We start from the raw sequence: 16,059 nt of genomic DNA on the forward strand, positions 1-16,059 counted from the left end.
ATCCAAAGATCAACCTGACAAAGAAATGAAATGATATTCTTTTACATCTGAAGGCTTCGCAGGCACAGAGGCCAGCCAGCAGGACCCTCGCCCCTAAGCACCTCAACTGTCAGCCCAACGGCATGCTGGGAATTCTAGTACGAGCTGGAGAGAAAGCGGTGGATTTAGCATCTTATTGTTCAAGTGGTTCTCTTTAACTGCACCCTCACTTGTCTGCAGAGTTCAACATGCCAGGCTGGTTCACCAGAGAATACTATATTTCCATATCATAATTTGACTGCTTCAGGTGTCATATTGTGGCGTGGAAAATACCGTATTCTGTGCAGAACTAAAGACCTGAGAAAGTCGGGGGGTTTTCTCAGTTATGACTGATACTCAAAACTTCCTTTCATACATACAGAAAGTGTCTCGCTGCTCTATATGGTGCACGACTGTTGGGGCAAAGACAGTGGATGACTCAGGAGCACTCTCAGCATTGTTGGTAAATATCAGGTGCAGAATTCCCCCGACGTATTATATGTCATAACAATACATATAATCCGTGTTGAATATTCACCTCGATACTGAAAGATCTTTGCCTGATGCCCTGTCGGCAACACAAGCACGCCACCCGATAAACATCACGCTGTAGTGTTAGGCACTAAAGTAAAGACTGGCTTTACAACCTTCACAAACACAATATGCAGCGCAAGGAGCTGTTATTTCTAAAAATAGCACCGGCTTCATGCACAACACTTTGGCTACTATTACACGTCAACAAGCACAGGCATCAGCCACGAGCTCGGAGCTTGTCACATGTGCCCGAGCATAACACACAAACACAGGACAGATTGTGAGTATGTGTCATATGCTCGCACACAAACCAGTGCATTCATACTCATCCATGTCAGTTAGGATCAGTGGGTTTTGGTCACTGTTTTCAACCTTGCGTGAGATGTTTTCCTGTTTTCACAAGGAGGATGTGGTTAGAGTTTCTGTTTTCTGCCGAGCTGCTTCAGTAGACACAAGTCTCTTTTTTTTTTTTTTTTGCCCACAAGCCTATTAGCCCACTCATATACTGACAGAAACAATGACAGCAATATTTACCAGAAACTGCTATGAACAATAGGTTGGGCATAATCATAAAAGAGAGGGATTTTAAATAATGGAGAATACATGACATAACCACACAGCAAGGCAGGAGAGATACTGACATGAGAAGATATCTTCACGTGATGTTAACGTTCAGATTCATGCTACCAGATGGACATATGGCCACCCATGGCAGTGCATCAGAGTCCCAAGGAGAAGCAGCACGACTGCAAAAAGGTAGACGAGGCTGTGCTGCCCCCTGTTGGTGAACTAGTATAACTACATAGTGTCTTTTGTTAAGAATAAATAACTCAGAAGGTCATATATAGATAATAGATATATACCTTTCACAGCCTCAATGTCAGACTTGTTAAATGGTTTTATGTTAGGTCAGGCAACTAAAGGGACAATATTGTACTAATTAAAATTGAACAAAACAACATGATGTAATCACAAATTGTGGCTTAAAAAGCACAGAAAAAAAATAAACCAACTGTTGAATTATTATATATTTATTGAACAATGTTAAGTATGATAGGGCTCTCCATGTAGGAACTCTAATAATATAGTATAAAAATTAAAAAAGTACAAATAACAAAGACAAGACAAGGCATTGTAAACAACATCCAGAATAAGAATTAAGAAACAGATTTCTTCATGGCAGTATTTTCAGAATAAATTGGTTTTTTTTCCTTTTATAATATTGGTGTAGTTGCAAAATCGTGCCTCAAACTGAGACGTTGACCAACTATTGGGATGAATATAGTGTTTTCTTTTCTTCCTTTATGGTTCTTTTAAGCATAACCCACAAAAAAAACCGTTGAAAAAGGCAATAATACAAGTCCATATATCCGTGAAGTACAAAATATGAAATGTACAGAATAAATGTAACATAATAGAAAAAGGCCCCAAAAAAAGCCTTTTACAGTTAAAATGGCCACATGAGTCTTCAAGTGGGTGATCCTACGTATCCCATGCTGCCTTCGGGCTGGATTGTGCTACACAAAATGAACATTCCTCATTGGATGAGGTCAGGACAGGGGTATGTAATACCAGATATCGTGGTCTGATGGAAGTTGCTACATGTAAAAAAGGTCAGTAAATGTCCCATATGAAGTGCATGATTTACTGATCCTAGAACGAACAGAGAGATGTGGTCGGAGTTTTGTCCTTTGGAAGTCCGCGGCCGGTCGACTGACCTCCTCAAGCCCGTTTGAGTTTGTCGATGTGGAAGATGAGTTTGAGGGCGGGACCCAGCTTCAAGCCCATGTATTTCATCATCATGTCGCTACGCAGCAATAGGAGTGCTTTACCGTCAATCTCCTGTAAGAGAGAGAGAAATATATACATTTGTTTTGTTAATATACAGTATGTTATAGATTTTCTCATGCGGACGTTATTTTAAATACACTGTTATGAGAGGAACACATACATGTTTCCTGAAAAGTTCAGCATGTGGTGCCAGCACTGGGTCGATATGTCTGATATACTGCATGACATCCTCCACTGTCCACACGTTGGGGTCCTGACCACTCCCCCGAAAACTGCCCGAGCCTGAAAGTGCAAAAGCGCAAACTGAAAATGCCGACAGAGCATATTACGTGACACAGAATGTCGTATAAACTATATCTATATATCTACAACTACATGTAAAAAATATATATATATAAGTAATCCCAACTGTCGGAGCTTTGCCAGCTCTAAATGTACAATACAAGTGTTGCAGCAACAGAACGTCTATTGTTCACCTGCTGTTAAGATGCCACACAAATGTTCAAATGTACCACTATCAGCCTTAAAAACTGTATTGGTTGAAGCCTACTTACAGTTGAGTCAATATGAATCTTCTGATTTTAAGGTGTTAGGCTGCGTTCAGACAGACAACAGCATTGGGTGGAAACAAAGCCGCCCCCTCATTCATTTGAACGGGGCCTTTCCAGCGACGCAGCAGGGGTGTCAATGTAGAGGGCTCCAGCAAAAAAAAATGCAGGGTCGTCATCCGGCAAAGTTCTATGTTGACCAATTAAATATGAGCAAGTGCACACTGCTGGTAGATTATGTTGTCACGTGTTTGCCATATTTCTACAGTTTACTTGCGATCTTCGCAATGGAAGATGAAATTGATGTTTTTTTATATGTATATTTGCTGTCAAGGCTTCAAACTCATCTTCCCAGTCCCGTGCATTGTTTACATTTTGAAACACAGGGCTGTTTGTTGTCTGATCGCACCTTTCAGGCGCGTTACAAATCGCTGAACTGAAATGTTGTGCAAACGTGGACAGCGACACGCTTTTCCTGAATCGTCTCTTCCTACCTGTAGAGTTGTCGTGATGCAGCAGCTTGGAGGGAGACCTCAGGCCGGGAGTTTGTGACGTAGAGTTTGGAGAGAGAGGGCTCTTCTTTAAGTGCTCCGATGCGGCAACGCTGTTCTCCATGAAGGACTCACCTGGGGACATGGCACGCACAAGACTGACCCGTGAGATTAAATGAAACACATTACATAACATGCCTCAAGCTGCAGTTTACATCCACGTCTGTCCAGACTCATAATATATGTCGTGAAGACTTTAAAAAGGTAGTAAGGTTTGTTTTTGGCTAAATGGAAGGTATCAATATCGACATGTGTGACGTCCAAGTGAGAAACATTGAGGAGTACAGAGGACATGTAGAGAGCTTGGTCACATGGAGCAACGACAATCACCTGAAGCTCAGAAATCAGCACAACCGACGAGTTATTGCCCAAAGGTCGCAGCGACTTTGACCTTTGACCATCAAAGTTCATGCTCGAGTCTGAGTGGAAGTGGAAGGAATTCCCTCGAGGCGTTCCTGAGATATGGTGTCATTATGTCAAACATTAAACCGGCGCTGAGCTATAACAATCAAATATAAACGTGTCAATAAACGAGGATTGAAATCACAAAGTGACTTATTCTCAGTGTCATTTGAGTGCGCGATGTAGAAGTGGAAGATCCTTTTACATAAATCTCTTCAAATATTCCATTAACTTAATTAACATCTAAGGAAATTGAAAGATGATGAAATGATTAAACTCCTGCTCCCAGAACTTAACACGACGACTCGCTGCTGAGCCAGGAGCTTCTTCTGTTTTACCACCTCCGCTTACAAGAGTATGTAACGCTTTACTGGACGACTCGGAGCAGTCCATTATTAGAATTAAATGTCAAACATAAAAGGTGCCGCAGCATTAGAGTTATACAAACAAATACTACGCAGATGAACGGAAGGCTTGTTGCGTAACTTCATCTTCGTGTCGTTGATTCTTTAAACCACTAATAAAGAGCGAGGAGCTGTGAGTGTGGTAAATAACCATTAAAAGCTAGAATACAGTGTTTTTATTGACTTCATATAAACTGCAGTCAGAGAAACTTTCAGTCGCTCTGCAGGAACCGTACACAAGCACAGCCTTGTTGCCTTTTTGATAACATGTGAGATACAGGAACGAGGCGCAGGGTCGACACGGAAACATACCGTCGGTGGAGTGCCGGGGGATTTTGCAAAGTTTCTGAGGCAGTGGACTGTTGTAGTCCTGGAGGAAGCGCTTGGAGCCTCGGCCCGTCGTTAGACCGTCTCCAAAACTTCTCCTCTCTGGAGAGGGAGGAGCCACGCGTGACACATGTAGAGGAGAGAAAGGTGCAGAGTGCAGCAGACTGTATTTCACTGCAGGAAATATAGAAGCATGCAGTGCATTTAGCTTGTGTCAGAGAATATGTTTGACCAATCCTCCCTTAATTAATCAATAACTTGAAAACAAGAACGCACACTAGTTTAACCCTCAACGGGATCACAGTCGACGGGTCCGTGGCACTCTGCAGAATTCATAACGAAACAATCACCGTGTTTCATGCAACTTCTCAAATGTTGTCAGTACGCTTTAAAGGGAACGTTGTACAGCTGGTTGCCAAACACGTTTCAGATACTCGGGGGAGGCGCATGGTGCACCTCCCCCGAGTATTCACAAGAGTTGCTTCTTAGAAGGTTACTGCCAACATCTCCCCATGAGTAAGGCAGGCGAGGTTTGCTTTGTGCTGGAGGGAGTTCTTATCTTCTAAAGAACTTACAGGAACTAACACACAATGAAAAGGCCGAATCCATGGTAATGTATTATTTAGAACTATTATTATACAATCTAGTAAACGTGTTAAATCCAGCATAATGAGGACACACATCTCAACAAAGTAAATATGACACAATCAGTGCAGCACTGACCTGTGGTGTACGTGTGACTGTCGTAGTGCAGGCCTCCTCTGGCGACGGGCTGGCTGCCAAACAGAGCGTCGCAGTGAAGGTTGTGGCAGAGCTTCTCCAGGAAGCGGAGGACGTAGGTGACGCTGCTGACTGTGGGCAGCGTCAGGGTGTGCTGCTGCTGGTCGAAGTAGGCTGGACGGAGCAAACGGGGGCAAAGGACAGAGGATCAAATTCTGTATTCATATCGTTAACTGCGACTAAATGTGTTCGACGACCTTTTTCCCCACGACTAACGAGACGAGATGCGTGACTCTATGAATATGCAGTATAGGGGGCGAAAGAATGAGACAGAAATGTTTTCAAGTGTCTCAATGCAACAGTTCCCTATACTGTGCTGCGTGCAGAACTACATCTGCAGCCCATAATAAGCACAGTCATTACAGCAACAGGATACAGGATGAGGTAAACTAACATGCACTCTTGACAGGACTCACTAAAAACAAAGTTCGCTGCGTCGTACACGTTTCTTTAGACCTCACACAGAAACTAAAGCTCCATATGTCCTGGCAGTATTTTATCAGCACTACATTCTGTTAATCAAACAAAGATGTGATCGCCACAATAAACGAGTAAACAATGAAGCAAGAGATCCTCTTAAAATGCTGTTTCATGAGGACTTTCCACTGGAGGCAGGACGAGAGAGAGATGACAGTTTAATCCCCACCTGAAATGACTTCGCCTCCTTGTCCAGACTTGAGGCAGGAGAAGACGGTGCTCTGGTTGTGGGCGGAGTCCACGCAGGCCTGAACACACTGCTGGAGCACCGAGGAGGCCCGGCCCGGCCCAAAGTGGTCCGGGAGCTGCTGGATACGCCTCTGGTCCAAATGAGGTCCCGCCTTGCCGTACTTGTTAAGGTACACACAAACTAAAGGGGAGGAAACAACAAGCAGAGGACTCAATATTGAAGGGTAGGTAACAAGATGTTATTATAAATGAATAAAAAGGCACGTCACTCATAGTGTGCAGGTGTGTGGACGTCGTGTACCTGTGGGGGCCTGTAGTGCAGAGTTGGGGATGGTGGCATTGTCCAGAGGCACGGTGCTGGTGTCGGGCTCGGGAGTGCTGGTGGTGGGAGACGTGGGGACTGGATTAGGTACCACGCGTGGTTTTCTCTGGATACAAACACACACATTTCTTTTCAACGTTTATGTCTCTGCTGGTCCGTCACCATCAGTGCGTTTGAAGTGCGGTTCATAATATTGCATCAAATGCGACTTTTTTTGTTGCTTTTAATTAATATAATTTTCATATTTGAACACCAAATACCCGGTTCATGCAACACGGTGTTACTTCAGTAAACAAAACAAAGATCCAAAGGGAAGTATTTCCATTCATCTCTCTTCCGCACATGATTGGGACCTGATGAGTGACGCTGCTCTGCTGTTTTTGTAACAGTTGTTGGCTTTGAAATGAAACAGTTGAGTGTTGAAATGCTTAGAAATGACATATTAAGTGTTTCTGAAAGAGACCAGATGTGTGTTCACGTGTACGCACCTTGCTGCCAGGCTTGGGCCCTCGTTTCTTTGGAATTTTGATGGGTTCTTCTGCCTGAGTCTGGGCCTGCTGCAGAGCTATCCTCTGTGCCCAGTTGGCAGGCAGTCTGCCCCTGGTTCGCCCGGGGCCCGTCACTGGTCGCCCGGGGCCGGCCATGGCATCTTCCAGCCAGCCGGCTCTCTTTGCCCAGCCCAGCTGCAAACCAAGAGCAAAGGCAACAAAGAGTCAAGTGGGGCAACTCTTCACGCTGCGATGCTCTACGATGACAAAGCTCCCCCAACACTGAGCGAGAGGTGACACGAGGTCAAACATGTTTAACCGAGGCTCATCAGAGGTGAGCAGAAATGTGCTGTGTAAGCACTTAGTGTTCACTCAACTCATTTTATTTGACCTCCAACAGTATTTGGCCTTGTAGACACATATACATACATAGAGTAGTTTAGCTTCGAGTCCTGAGACAATTCTGCCGACACCCCAGTACACTGAATACATTCTGTCTGTGGCGCTCACAGCGCTGAAAGATTAAATGGCAACGCGTTTTAAATCCTCTAAAACAGATGTGGATAATCCACAGACGTCACTAGCAGTCAACAGTGTAGCTTTAACTATCTGCATGGCTCGACACCATTAGATGTAAACGAACTGACCCTGCAAGTGAAGGCAACAGTGTGTCCCTGGTGGAACCTCTACACCACTTCGTGCCTACCTTACTGCCGGGCTTGGGCCCTCGTTTCTTGGGGATCTTGATGGGCTCATGGACTTTGACTGGCTGGATGCTCTGAGGTCCCAACACTGAGCCTTTCTGATTCCAGAGCCCCGTCACCTTGGTTTTCCTGCGGCCTGGCTTGCGTCCTCTCTGACCTGGAGGTCTGCCCATCCGTGGGCGTGGGGTGCATGGCTGGGCTCTCCACACTCCCGTCCGTCAATGGCCCAAGGCTCTTAGGCAACACTACTGCACGGGCAAAGGATGGACAGAAAGGGGAGTTCGTTCAGTGAACCGCTGTGGCATAACAGTGAAAAATGAACTAATTAACTAAGTATAGCTCCAGGCTGCCCATTTAATCACAGGGGGTACATAGAACTGTAATAATGTTTGAACAGTCGGAGTAGTTATAAATCTTTCTTCACCAACGTGAGTAATCTGAAGTCATTGTGTGGTTCTGGCAGGAGAAGTAGATATCACTTCATTCAAATTCAACTTAACCGCACACACTTGGCAGGTAACCAACGCACGTCCAAGAAGCCTTTACGCTGTTGGCTACGACGTCCCAGTTGACTCTCGCCGCAGCCAACCAAGGAGCGAGTGCGTGCCGCGCTCTCGTTGCATGTGCATCATCAGGTGTACTCGCCTGGGCTCTGAATACCTTTCTCAAATGCCAAACACAAAGTAATGTTCACTTTCATTTTCACAATCTGTAGCATCAACGCAGAACACCTGAGCTCAAGTTTCTCACGGCAGCGCAACGAGCAGAGAAGGTCAAACAGCAGCCAAACATTTCTTTTTCCTCACTTGAACTTCCTTCCTTAGTAATGAGCCAGACGACACCACGCTGCACCTCTCAGACTGTGAGGGTGCTCGACAGTGAGAGAGAGAAGGAAAGAGGGTGAGAGGTCACATCAAGAAGTGCACGCTCCACCGCTCATTCCGTGAATTTTAATCTTCCCGTGAACTTAAAGGCTTTAGTTTGCTTTCTTCCTGCATATAAATAAGGTCACAGGACTGAGACCCCTTGAGAAACTCACTGCAGTATGATTCCTGTTCATGGCAGTCGAGTTAAAGGAGGGAAAATAATAGCTGCAACGATTCATCTTGATCTCTTTCACCGTAAGAAATCAATACAACGTGGTGTTTCCTCTCATCCACTTAGCTCTAATGGCATCTTCTCATGCATTAAGTTTCTGGGCAAAAGTGTCAATACGAGAACAGAGGGGGGGTGGACAGTATGAGGGCAACAGGGTTAAATCACAGGGACGGATCTAAAAACAGAAAAGGTTTACCATGCAAGTGGCCAGATAACATTAAAAGTAAGCGAGACAAGACGCATTATGGTGGGGAAACTAAATATCAGTTCAGTGTTGTATCGTACAATCCGACAAACGGGCATTACCTGCAGCTATGATCCATAACAACAACAACAACAGAAGAAGAAGAAGAAGATGAAGCGGAGGGAAAATCAAAAACGGAAAGATTTGAGGCAAAAGGTGAAGGAAAATAAATGTGCGGTTTGAAAGAAAGAAGAAAACCAAAGATGAATTCCTTCTCGTCTACCTTCAACCCTCCGCTGGAACAGAAAGAAGAAATGTGTTAACACCTTAAAAGCCTGAGGAATAAACCCTAATAAAGAAGTAAGCTGCTGACAGCTGTGAGACGTCTTCAAATGTATCTCTCACACTCCCACCCCTGAACACACACACACACACGCGCGCACACACACACACACACTTCCTTTTCTTGACAGGAAACATTTCAAGAAGTCACGTAAATCACTGAGGGAACACGCGCATGGAAAAAAAAAAAAATCCTTTAGGGAGCAGGGCCTATATTAAATACATCAGAAAATAACCAAATAAGCCGTGTACTTTATATAAGCCAACACAGCTGGCAAAACATCAGGAATGTGTGCGTGGAAAAAAAAACAGCCACACAGAAGAAGGAACCACAGTGCACCTGCAAGCCTACACACACACACACACACACACAGACACACACACGGCACAAACAAAAAACGCAGCGGTATTCATCCTGGATCAACAAGGACAGATTTACGAGAGGAGCGGCCACATTCATTAACACGGGTCTTGGCACCGTGGAGCTTTATTTATTAAACACTCGGGCACACCAATCAATGCAAAGCTCAGTCCTCGGGCTGCTGCAGCGTCTCATAGGGGGGCCACTGTGAAGCCCAAGCAAAACAACCCCATTGACCCCAAACAAATTGCACGAATCCTAGATAATATGTTTAAAAGGTTGTAAGAGCTCGAGGTTGATCAACGGCAGTGCCTGTAAATACAGCCAAACAAGCGAGCAAACCCCCCCCCCCCCCCCCCCCCCCCTCTCTCTCTCTCTCTCCCGTGAGTGCACTGAGTTCACAGAGCACTGCCAGCTTCACACTACGGGAAGATAACTTCTACCGAGCTTCAAATCTATCACTCGGACTGCGTTCCTGTCATTAGCTTCATCTTTACTCACCTCTCGTGCGCAAACAAAAAGTCAAAAGTGTGTGGTGGTCTGCACAGCTGTCCTCAGATTCACCCTATCCTCCTGCCCTGTCCTCCTCTCCCAACTCGTCCTCTGCGTTGCTCCTCCTTTCTTTCTTTTCCCTCTTTTCTCTTCTTCTCTCCTCCCACCATCTGCTGACAATGTAAACAATCCCCCTCTCTCGACGTCGGTCTGCCTTTTCTCTTCGTTTCTATCCCGTCTCTTAACTCTTCGAGGTGTCTAATCGGACCCGGTTAGCCAGGGTGCCAGTGAGAGGCCTGTGGAGGGGCACCCAGGCTCGTTTCAACCACGTCATGGCCCGACTCTGCCAACTGGGGGAGTGCCAGGCCTTCATGAAACACTCGCAGGCTACAAAGGCATGTCCTGCCTCCCTACATCCCTCCTTCCCTTTCCACTCCCTTAGACACTGTGAATCCTAACAGACGAGTGCAGCTGACCTTCTGGCTGATAACCCTCGTGTCCACTTCTTCCTTTTAACTTTCCTGTATAGCAAATTGCTTCCTCTGATTCTTCATGATGAGAAAGTAAACATGGCTACAACTTCTGACACATTCCAGCTTGAAGAGAAAACTCCTCGTTTGCTAAATGGAAAACAAAGAAACTTTGTGTGGTGTGGTTCTGATCGTCTGCACACGCAGGCAGAAGCACAGGGACTGTACCATCGCACAGACGAGATACTTGAAGCCACTTTTGCAAACACAGTTCAAAGAGAGAGAGAGAGCCAACACCATCAGGACTTAAAAACAGCAAACTCATGTTGATGACTTGATCAACTGTTGCTAATGCCGCCTTCAGGCAGATGATGCACTTCTGCAACGCTGCAAACCGTGTTGCAGCAACCGAACCCACAAATACCACCGAAAGTTAAAAGCCCGTAGAATATGATGATGAAAGCTGCTCATTGTTGTGGCGAACAGTTCTCAAATTTCAAAGCAAAGCAGAAAATAATTAAAGTCGTCCTGAAATAAGCGGCACAAACGTGCTCGTTAAGCGTTTCTGTTCAAACGGGTCTCAGATTCAATCAGTATGAATGTCGACGCAGGTAATCCAACCCGTAGGGCAGGAAGTTCATTCAACTGTAATTATTACAATTTGTGTGTATAAATATACTAAATATGTGGTACAAAGTAACCAATGTGTCCACCCCTGTGCAGTGCGGCCCGCCATAAGCTAATTTGCCCCGTCGCAGTTTCATAATGAGCTGAAAATACCGCAGCTGGCACCGGGTCTGCTTTAAAAACAAGGCCCGGCCGCTCGGGACGAAGGCTTCAGCTGTGAGTTTCACATCACGGCTTCACGGGGCCGTGGGCTCGCCGCGCGCTCATCATCGGGGCAGACTGTCCTCAGTGTGCGTCAGCTGTCTGGGACGATGTCGGGAAACCACCCGACCCGCCTTAAAAACACGGACCCCCCCCCCCCCCCCTGTCTCGTTTACCGTTGCTTATGTGGGAGGGGCTTTTCATTTATTTTCATATGCAGCTTTTTTCCTTGTCGCCTACAACGTCTCTGTGGGTTACATTTCTATATCTCTACAATACAACCCATGTGTTTATGAGTAAATACTTTATAGGGCACAAAATAAAACCTTCACAGTGCCCCTCCCACCATCGTCTCTCACAATTCTGTCGTCAGCCGTTTCTGGCGTGGAGGTGGAAACGATTGTTACATTTAGTTTTTACATGTTACACTCTTGTTACAGACCTTTGGTGCCAGGCGACTGAAGGTTGTCTCCGGTGAGGGCGCACCAGCCAACAGGGAAGACGTCACGCGAGTCATAGCGGCAGTAGTAATCAAAGGCTCCCCGCCAGCCGTCAAAGGTGACCAGCACCTCGACGCCGCGCAGTGCACCCACCGTGGCCGGGCAGATAAAGTGAGGATTTTTGCGGTCCACCGCCTCCAGCTTCATGCCTATCTGGAAGGAGTTCTGCTCCGGGGCGGGAGGCTCCTGCTGGGAGAGAGAAAGGGGGGGGTCAGGTATGAGGGTAGGTAGGTACCAGGTGAGTTAAATAAACCAAATGCTGGTGAATCGTTGTCAAGGGTGTTGAGTTTTCTTCTAGCGATCATTGTGGCCGTCAGCGATGGCGAACTCTAGAATACAAAGAGTGACATGCTGGATGCAGCTCCCTGATGCGGGACAGCAGCTGGTCATTCAGAGCGTATTGAGCTTGTGCAGGTACCTTGTGAAAGATGCGAGACGGTGCCATCTCGGCTCCATTTAGTGTTTTCAAAAGGAACATGGGCCAAGACGACGCGTTGAGACGGAAACCTGAAGAAGAGGAAGAGTGTTGTTATAACTACACCAGCTTTAGATCCGAGGGTCGTGTGTAAGCAAATCATGAGAACACGATCAATTCCAGCTTCTTGTGCTGCTTTTGTCGGTTTTATATTCTATATATATTCTATATAGTGAGTTGCAGCCCCAGAAAAGATCAATGCAACAGTATAAACAGGTGAAACAGATGTTGGATCTTCTCCCAGACACGTTGGTATTGTGTGCTGTTAGTCACTGACACCTAGTGGACCAAAACAAAAAGTGCAAAAACAAAAGAGAAAGACACTGTGTCAGTAGAAAACCTTAGTGTGTGTCCGTACCGAGGGGGGGCTGCAGCATGCCTCCGTTCTTCTCACAGTTGCCGATGGGCTGGATCTCCGAAGAGTCCACGAGGCGCCAGAAGTCGTTCTTGTTGTCGGAGCCGTCCAGGCGCAGCCGCAGCCGCGAGCCCGTCAGCCCCACTACCGTGGCGATGCAGGTGGACGTGGTGTTCCGCGGGTCCTGGGCCTCCAGCTTCATACCGGCCTTGAACTCGTTAAGTGGAGGCGTGAGGCTCTGGAACAGCGGAGTGGAGCGTGGCAACGTCATAACCGGGTGCAATCAATTAAATGACAGGAGAACTGCTTACAGAGAGGTTCAGAGTGGAGAGTGGACCTCTTAATGTTGCTCACCTGTCTGAAGCAAGCAGAGGGTGCACCGCTGGCACCCGTCTCTTTGAGGTATTTCTCCCAACTGAAATGTCCTGCAGAAGAACACGAGGAGCAACAAGACCTTCACATCATACAACGATAGTGTCGAGATGTAAGCTTGAGAAACGCTTCGTTATCAGTTGAACATGTTCTGTGAGCCCCAACACAAAACGTCTTGTCTGGATGATTAATGAAACAACGCTGAGGTGAATCCTCGGGCACTTTTCTTCTGTCGGAATTGCCCAAAACTGACTTCATATATCACCGGCTGCTGCGAGTTATTTACCTTGGTACTGCGAGGGCACCCGGGAGGGCCGTCCACTCCGGGCATGCTTGATCCTTCTGGCATCTTTCCACTCTATAGCTAGAGGAGCCAAGAAACATCCAATAAGCTCTAAACTACGGGTGATTTTCACATCAGTCAGGACCTCGCAATACCTGCTCCGAACATTGAGAACACACGACTATTACAAGATGATGTATGAATCTGACTGCAGAGCAAACACAAAGGGGTTTGCTTTGAATGAACTCAAAACACAAATGTTGCCATACGTCTTACCTGTAAGTTACTATATGCATACATGTTTGTTACATATCAGACATTCTTACCTTTCTGTGGCACGGGTTTCCTCATGCTCCAACAATACTGACCAAGCTCACAACACAACAGTGGCCTCCGCTGTAAAGACACAACGAGTAGCTTTGTTACACCTGTGTGAAATAAAGACAATAACAAGATGACGCTGTACAGCCAAACATTCTTCATTTAACTTTATTTAAAAGTGCAGTGGACTTAAAAAATGTCAATATGGCCGACACCATCTAGAATATTTCCATTTAATGGAATAGTGCAGCCATAAACAAGCGACAAATAATATATATATATATATATATTACTGTCACACAGAGTGGATTTCATCAACCTACGTAAGAGACCCAGCAGGCTTTAATGTTGTGTACGGTTATAGCTAAAAGGATTATTGATATGATGTGGTGTCTTTGTACATCTGGAGGGGATTGGGTTCTTTGCATTTGAATCTTTCTGTACATTTGGGGTCAGCTGCCATTGCTATTACACTATTATTAAGTCAATTAAGCAATTCCGTGCAATAATATCATAAGAAATTAACCAAATGTTGCGTTTTTATTAAAGAAAATGTTGCTTTACTATGCAGAATGTCAATCAGTGGATCAGGGCAACATGTTTTCATTCTAACCCTAATGAAACCAAGCAGACACAACATCCAGGTCAACAGGTCAGACTGATATAAACAAGTGCCCTTTCCCAACATCCCAAAAACAATCACCATAGCAACTTTTAAAGATTTAAAGTTTATGATAATACAGCAACAATATGCAAGAACCAGTCACGGTACATAGCGGCACTTATCATATGTAACCGAGAATAAGGCAGCAGATGTATTATGAGAGCTGTCCTGCAGGAGAACAACAAGGACACATGCTGTGGATGTAAACATGTTGCCTACCTTAAAACTTCATCACCGTTTAGCAGCGTTTCTCCTTCCCGGATGATTTCCTCTTCAATGGAAGTGCGCCTTTTTCCTCCGCCAAGGGGGGGGGGGGGGTGGCGTCCAAATTAAAGTGGCCCGGTCCCTGTGTGCTTCCGTCTGGGGGGAAAGTGACAGGAGGACTGGCATTAGAGGAGGCTCAGCAGCAGGTACACCTTCCTCCTGTTGCTAACCCCAGCGATGTGTTTCCAACTCAGCACCCAAGCTTGTGCCACTTCTCTTGTCATCTGCAAACGGGACGCTGTTTCCATTTCTATCCCGAGGTATCACAGTCTCGCATTGCCGAGATTTGTTGGGCTCCATTCAAAACACAAAGCCAACAACACATGGGACCCCCGACCCCCCCCCCCCCCTGCCGCCCTCTCCCTTGTGCTACATTTTACATGCGGGGGGGGGGTTTTACATGTTCATTTACGTGACAACATCCCTCAAATGTCACTCAGCAGTCAACACAACGTTGACGCTAAAGATATAAATCAGACAGCAACACTGAATGAAAAAGCAAACATGCGTGCAGAGTGCAGCCGTGCAGACACCACTTCCAGCATGCTATGCTACGCACGGCTAAACACAGACATGCCCACTTGCCTGGGATGCTAGTTTAGCATGCTAGCTGGCTCGCTAGCTCGTTTGACCGGATTATAAATATTAGCATTAGCAAAACGGGAGCACAGCAGCAGTCGAGAGGCGAGCCAGTGGTAACCCGGGCTCAATGAAGCCGAGGCGAGCCAGGCGACGTGCTCGGTGTATCGGAGGATGTTTACCTTGCTTTGTAACGTGTGTGTTTGTTTCTGATGTAGATTTAGCGCTTGTCCGCCATTTTTTTTCCTCTCTCTACAAGATGAGGAGGGGGTGTTTTGCCAACATTTCTTGTTGGGCAGTCAGCCGGGCAGGCTGGAGGTGGGAGAAAGGGCAAAAAAACGACCCCTGTTGGACAAAAGAGCAAGCATGGGAGTTATTACTTTTATTTTTCAGGGTAAACAACTAAATATTAAATAATATAAAAACATTATTGCATTTACATATTATATTCACTAGAATTTAACCACACAATATTTATAATAATGCAGGCTCTAGTTATAATAGTTACAATTAATGCATTTTAATACAACAGTCCTGCAATACATTCATCAAGGTTAATGTTTATGATATATATTTATTTATTCATGTTTGGACACTGGACTTTAAGTTTGTGTGTGTATACTATACATATATATATAAATATATATTTAGTTTAAGCTAGGTGTACCTAATTAACTGTCAACTGAGTCTCTATATATATTATACGTACATCATACAGCCTGCTTATAATTGAATAGTATGTAGTTAAATGCAATTGTACAAATTGTACTGCATGTTGCTGCAAATATAATATCCCCAACAAACAATTTGACTGATGAATTGCTCATAAGAATGCTGCAGAAATGGAGTTTTCCCGTTCTAACGTAGCTCTCTAATCTAAAATAAAGTCTCATTAATAATAAGTAGTCACTTTATCACACGATGTTGATAGTCATG

General features: G+C 45.4%; 1 protein-coding gene across 1 annotated transcript; it reads right to left on the reverse strand.

The window, feature by feature from the left end:
* Nucleotides 1-1,567: 1,567 nt before the first annotated feature.
* Nucleotides 1,568-15,403, reverse strand: LOC115021634 (polycomb protein SCMH1). Its single transcript, XM_029452178.1, is given in 18 exon segments — nt 1,568-2,394; nt 2,504-2,625; nt 3,386-3,517; nt 4,561-4,749; nt 5,299-5,469; nt 6,002-6,202; nt 6,323-6,449; nt 6,832-7,026; nt 7,538-7,709; nt 7,711-7,783; nt 11,753-11,996; nt 12,229-12,317; nt 12,644-12,878; nt 12,995-13,065; nt 13,299-13,376; nt 13,622-13,691; nt 14,500-14,640; nt 15,306-15,403. Coding segments are annotated over 16 exon segments (2,244 nt in total). The 5' UTR covers nt 13,647-13,691; nt 14,500-14,640; nt 15,306-15,403; the 3' UTR covers nt 1,568-2,274.
* Nucleotides 15,404-16,059: the final 656 nt, after the last annotated feature.

This window comes from Cottoperca gobio, chromosome 16 (genome assembly GCF_900634415.1).
Source record: "Cottoperca gobio chromosome 16, fCotGob3.1, whole genome shotgun sequence".
Lineage (NCBI taxonomy): Eukaryota > Metazoa > Chordata > Actinopteri > Perciformes > Bovichtidae > Cottoperca > Cottoperca gobio.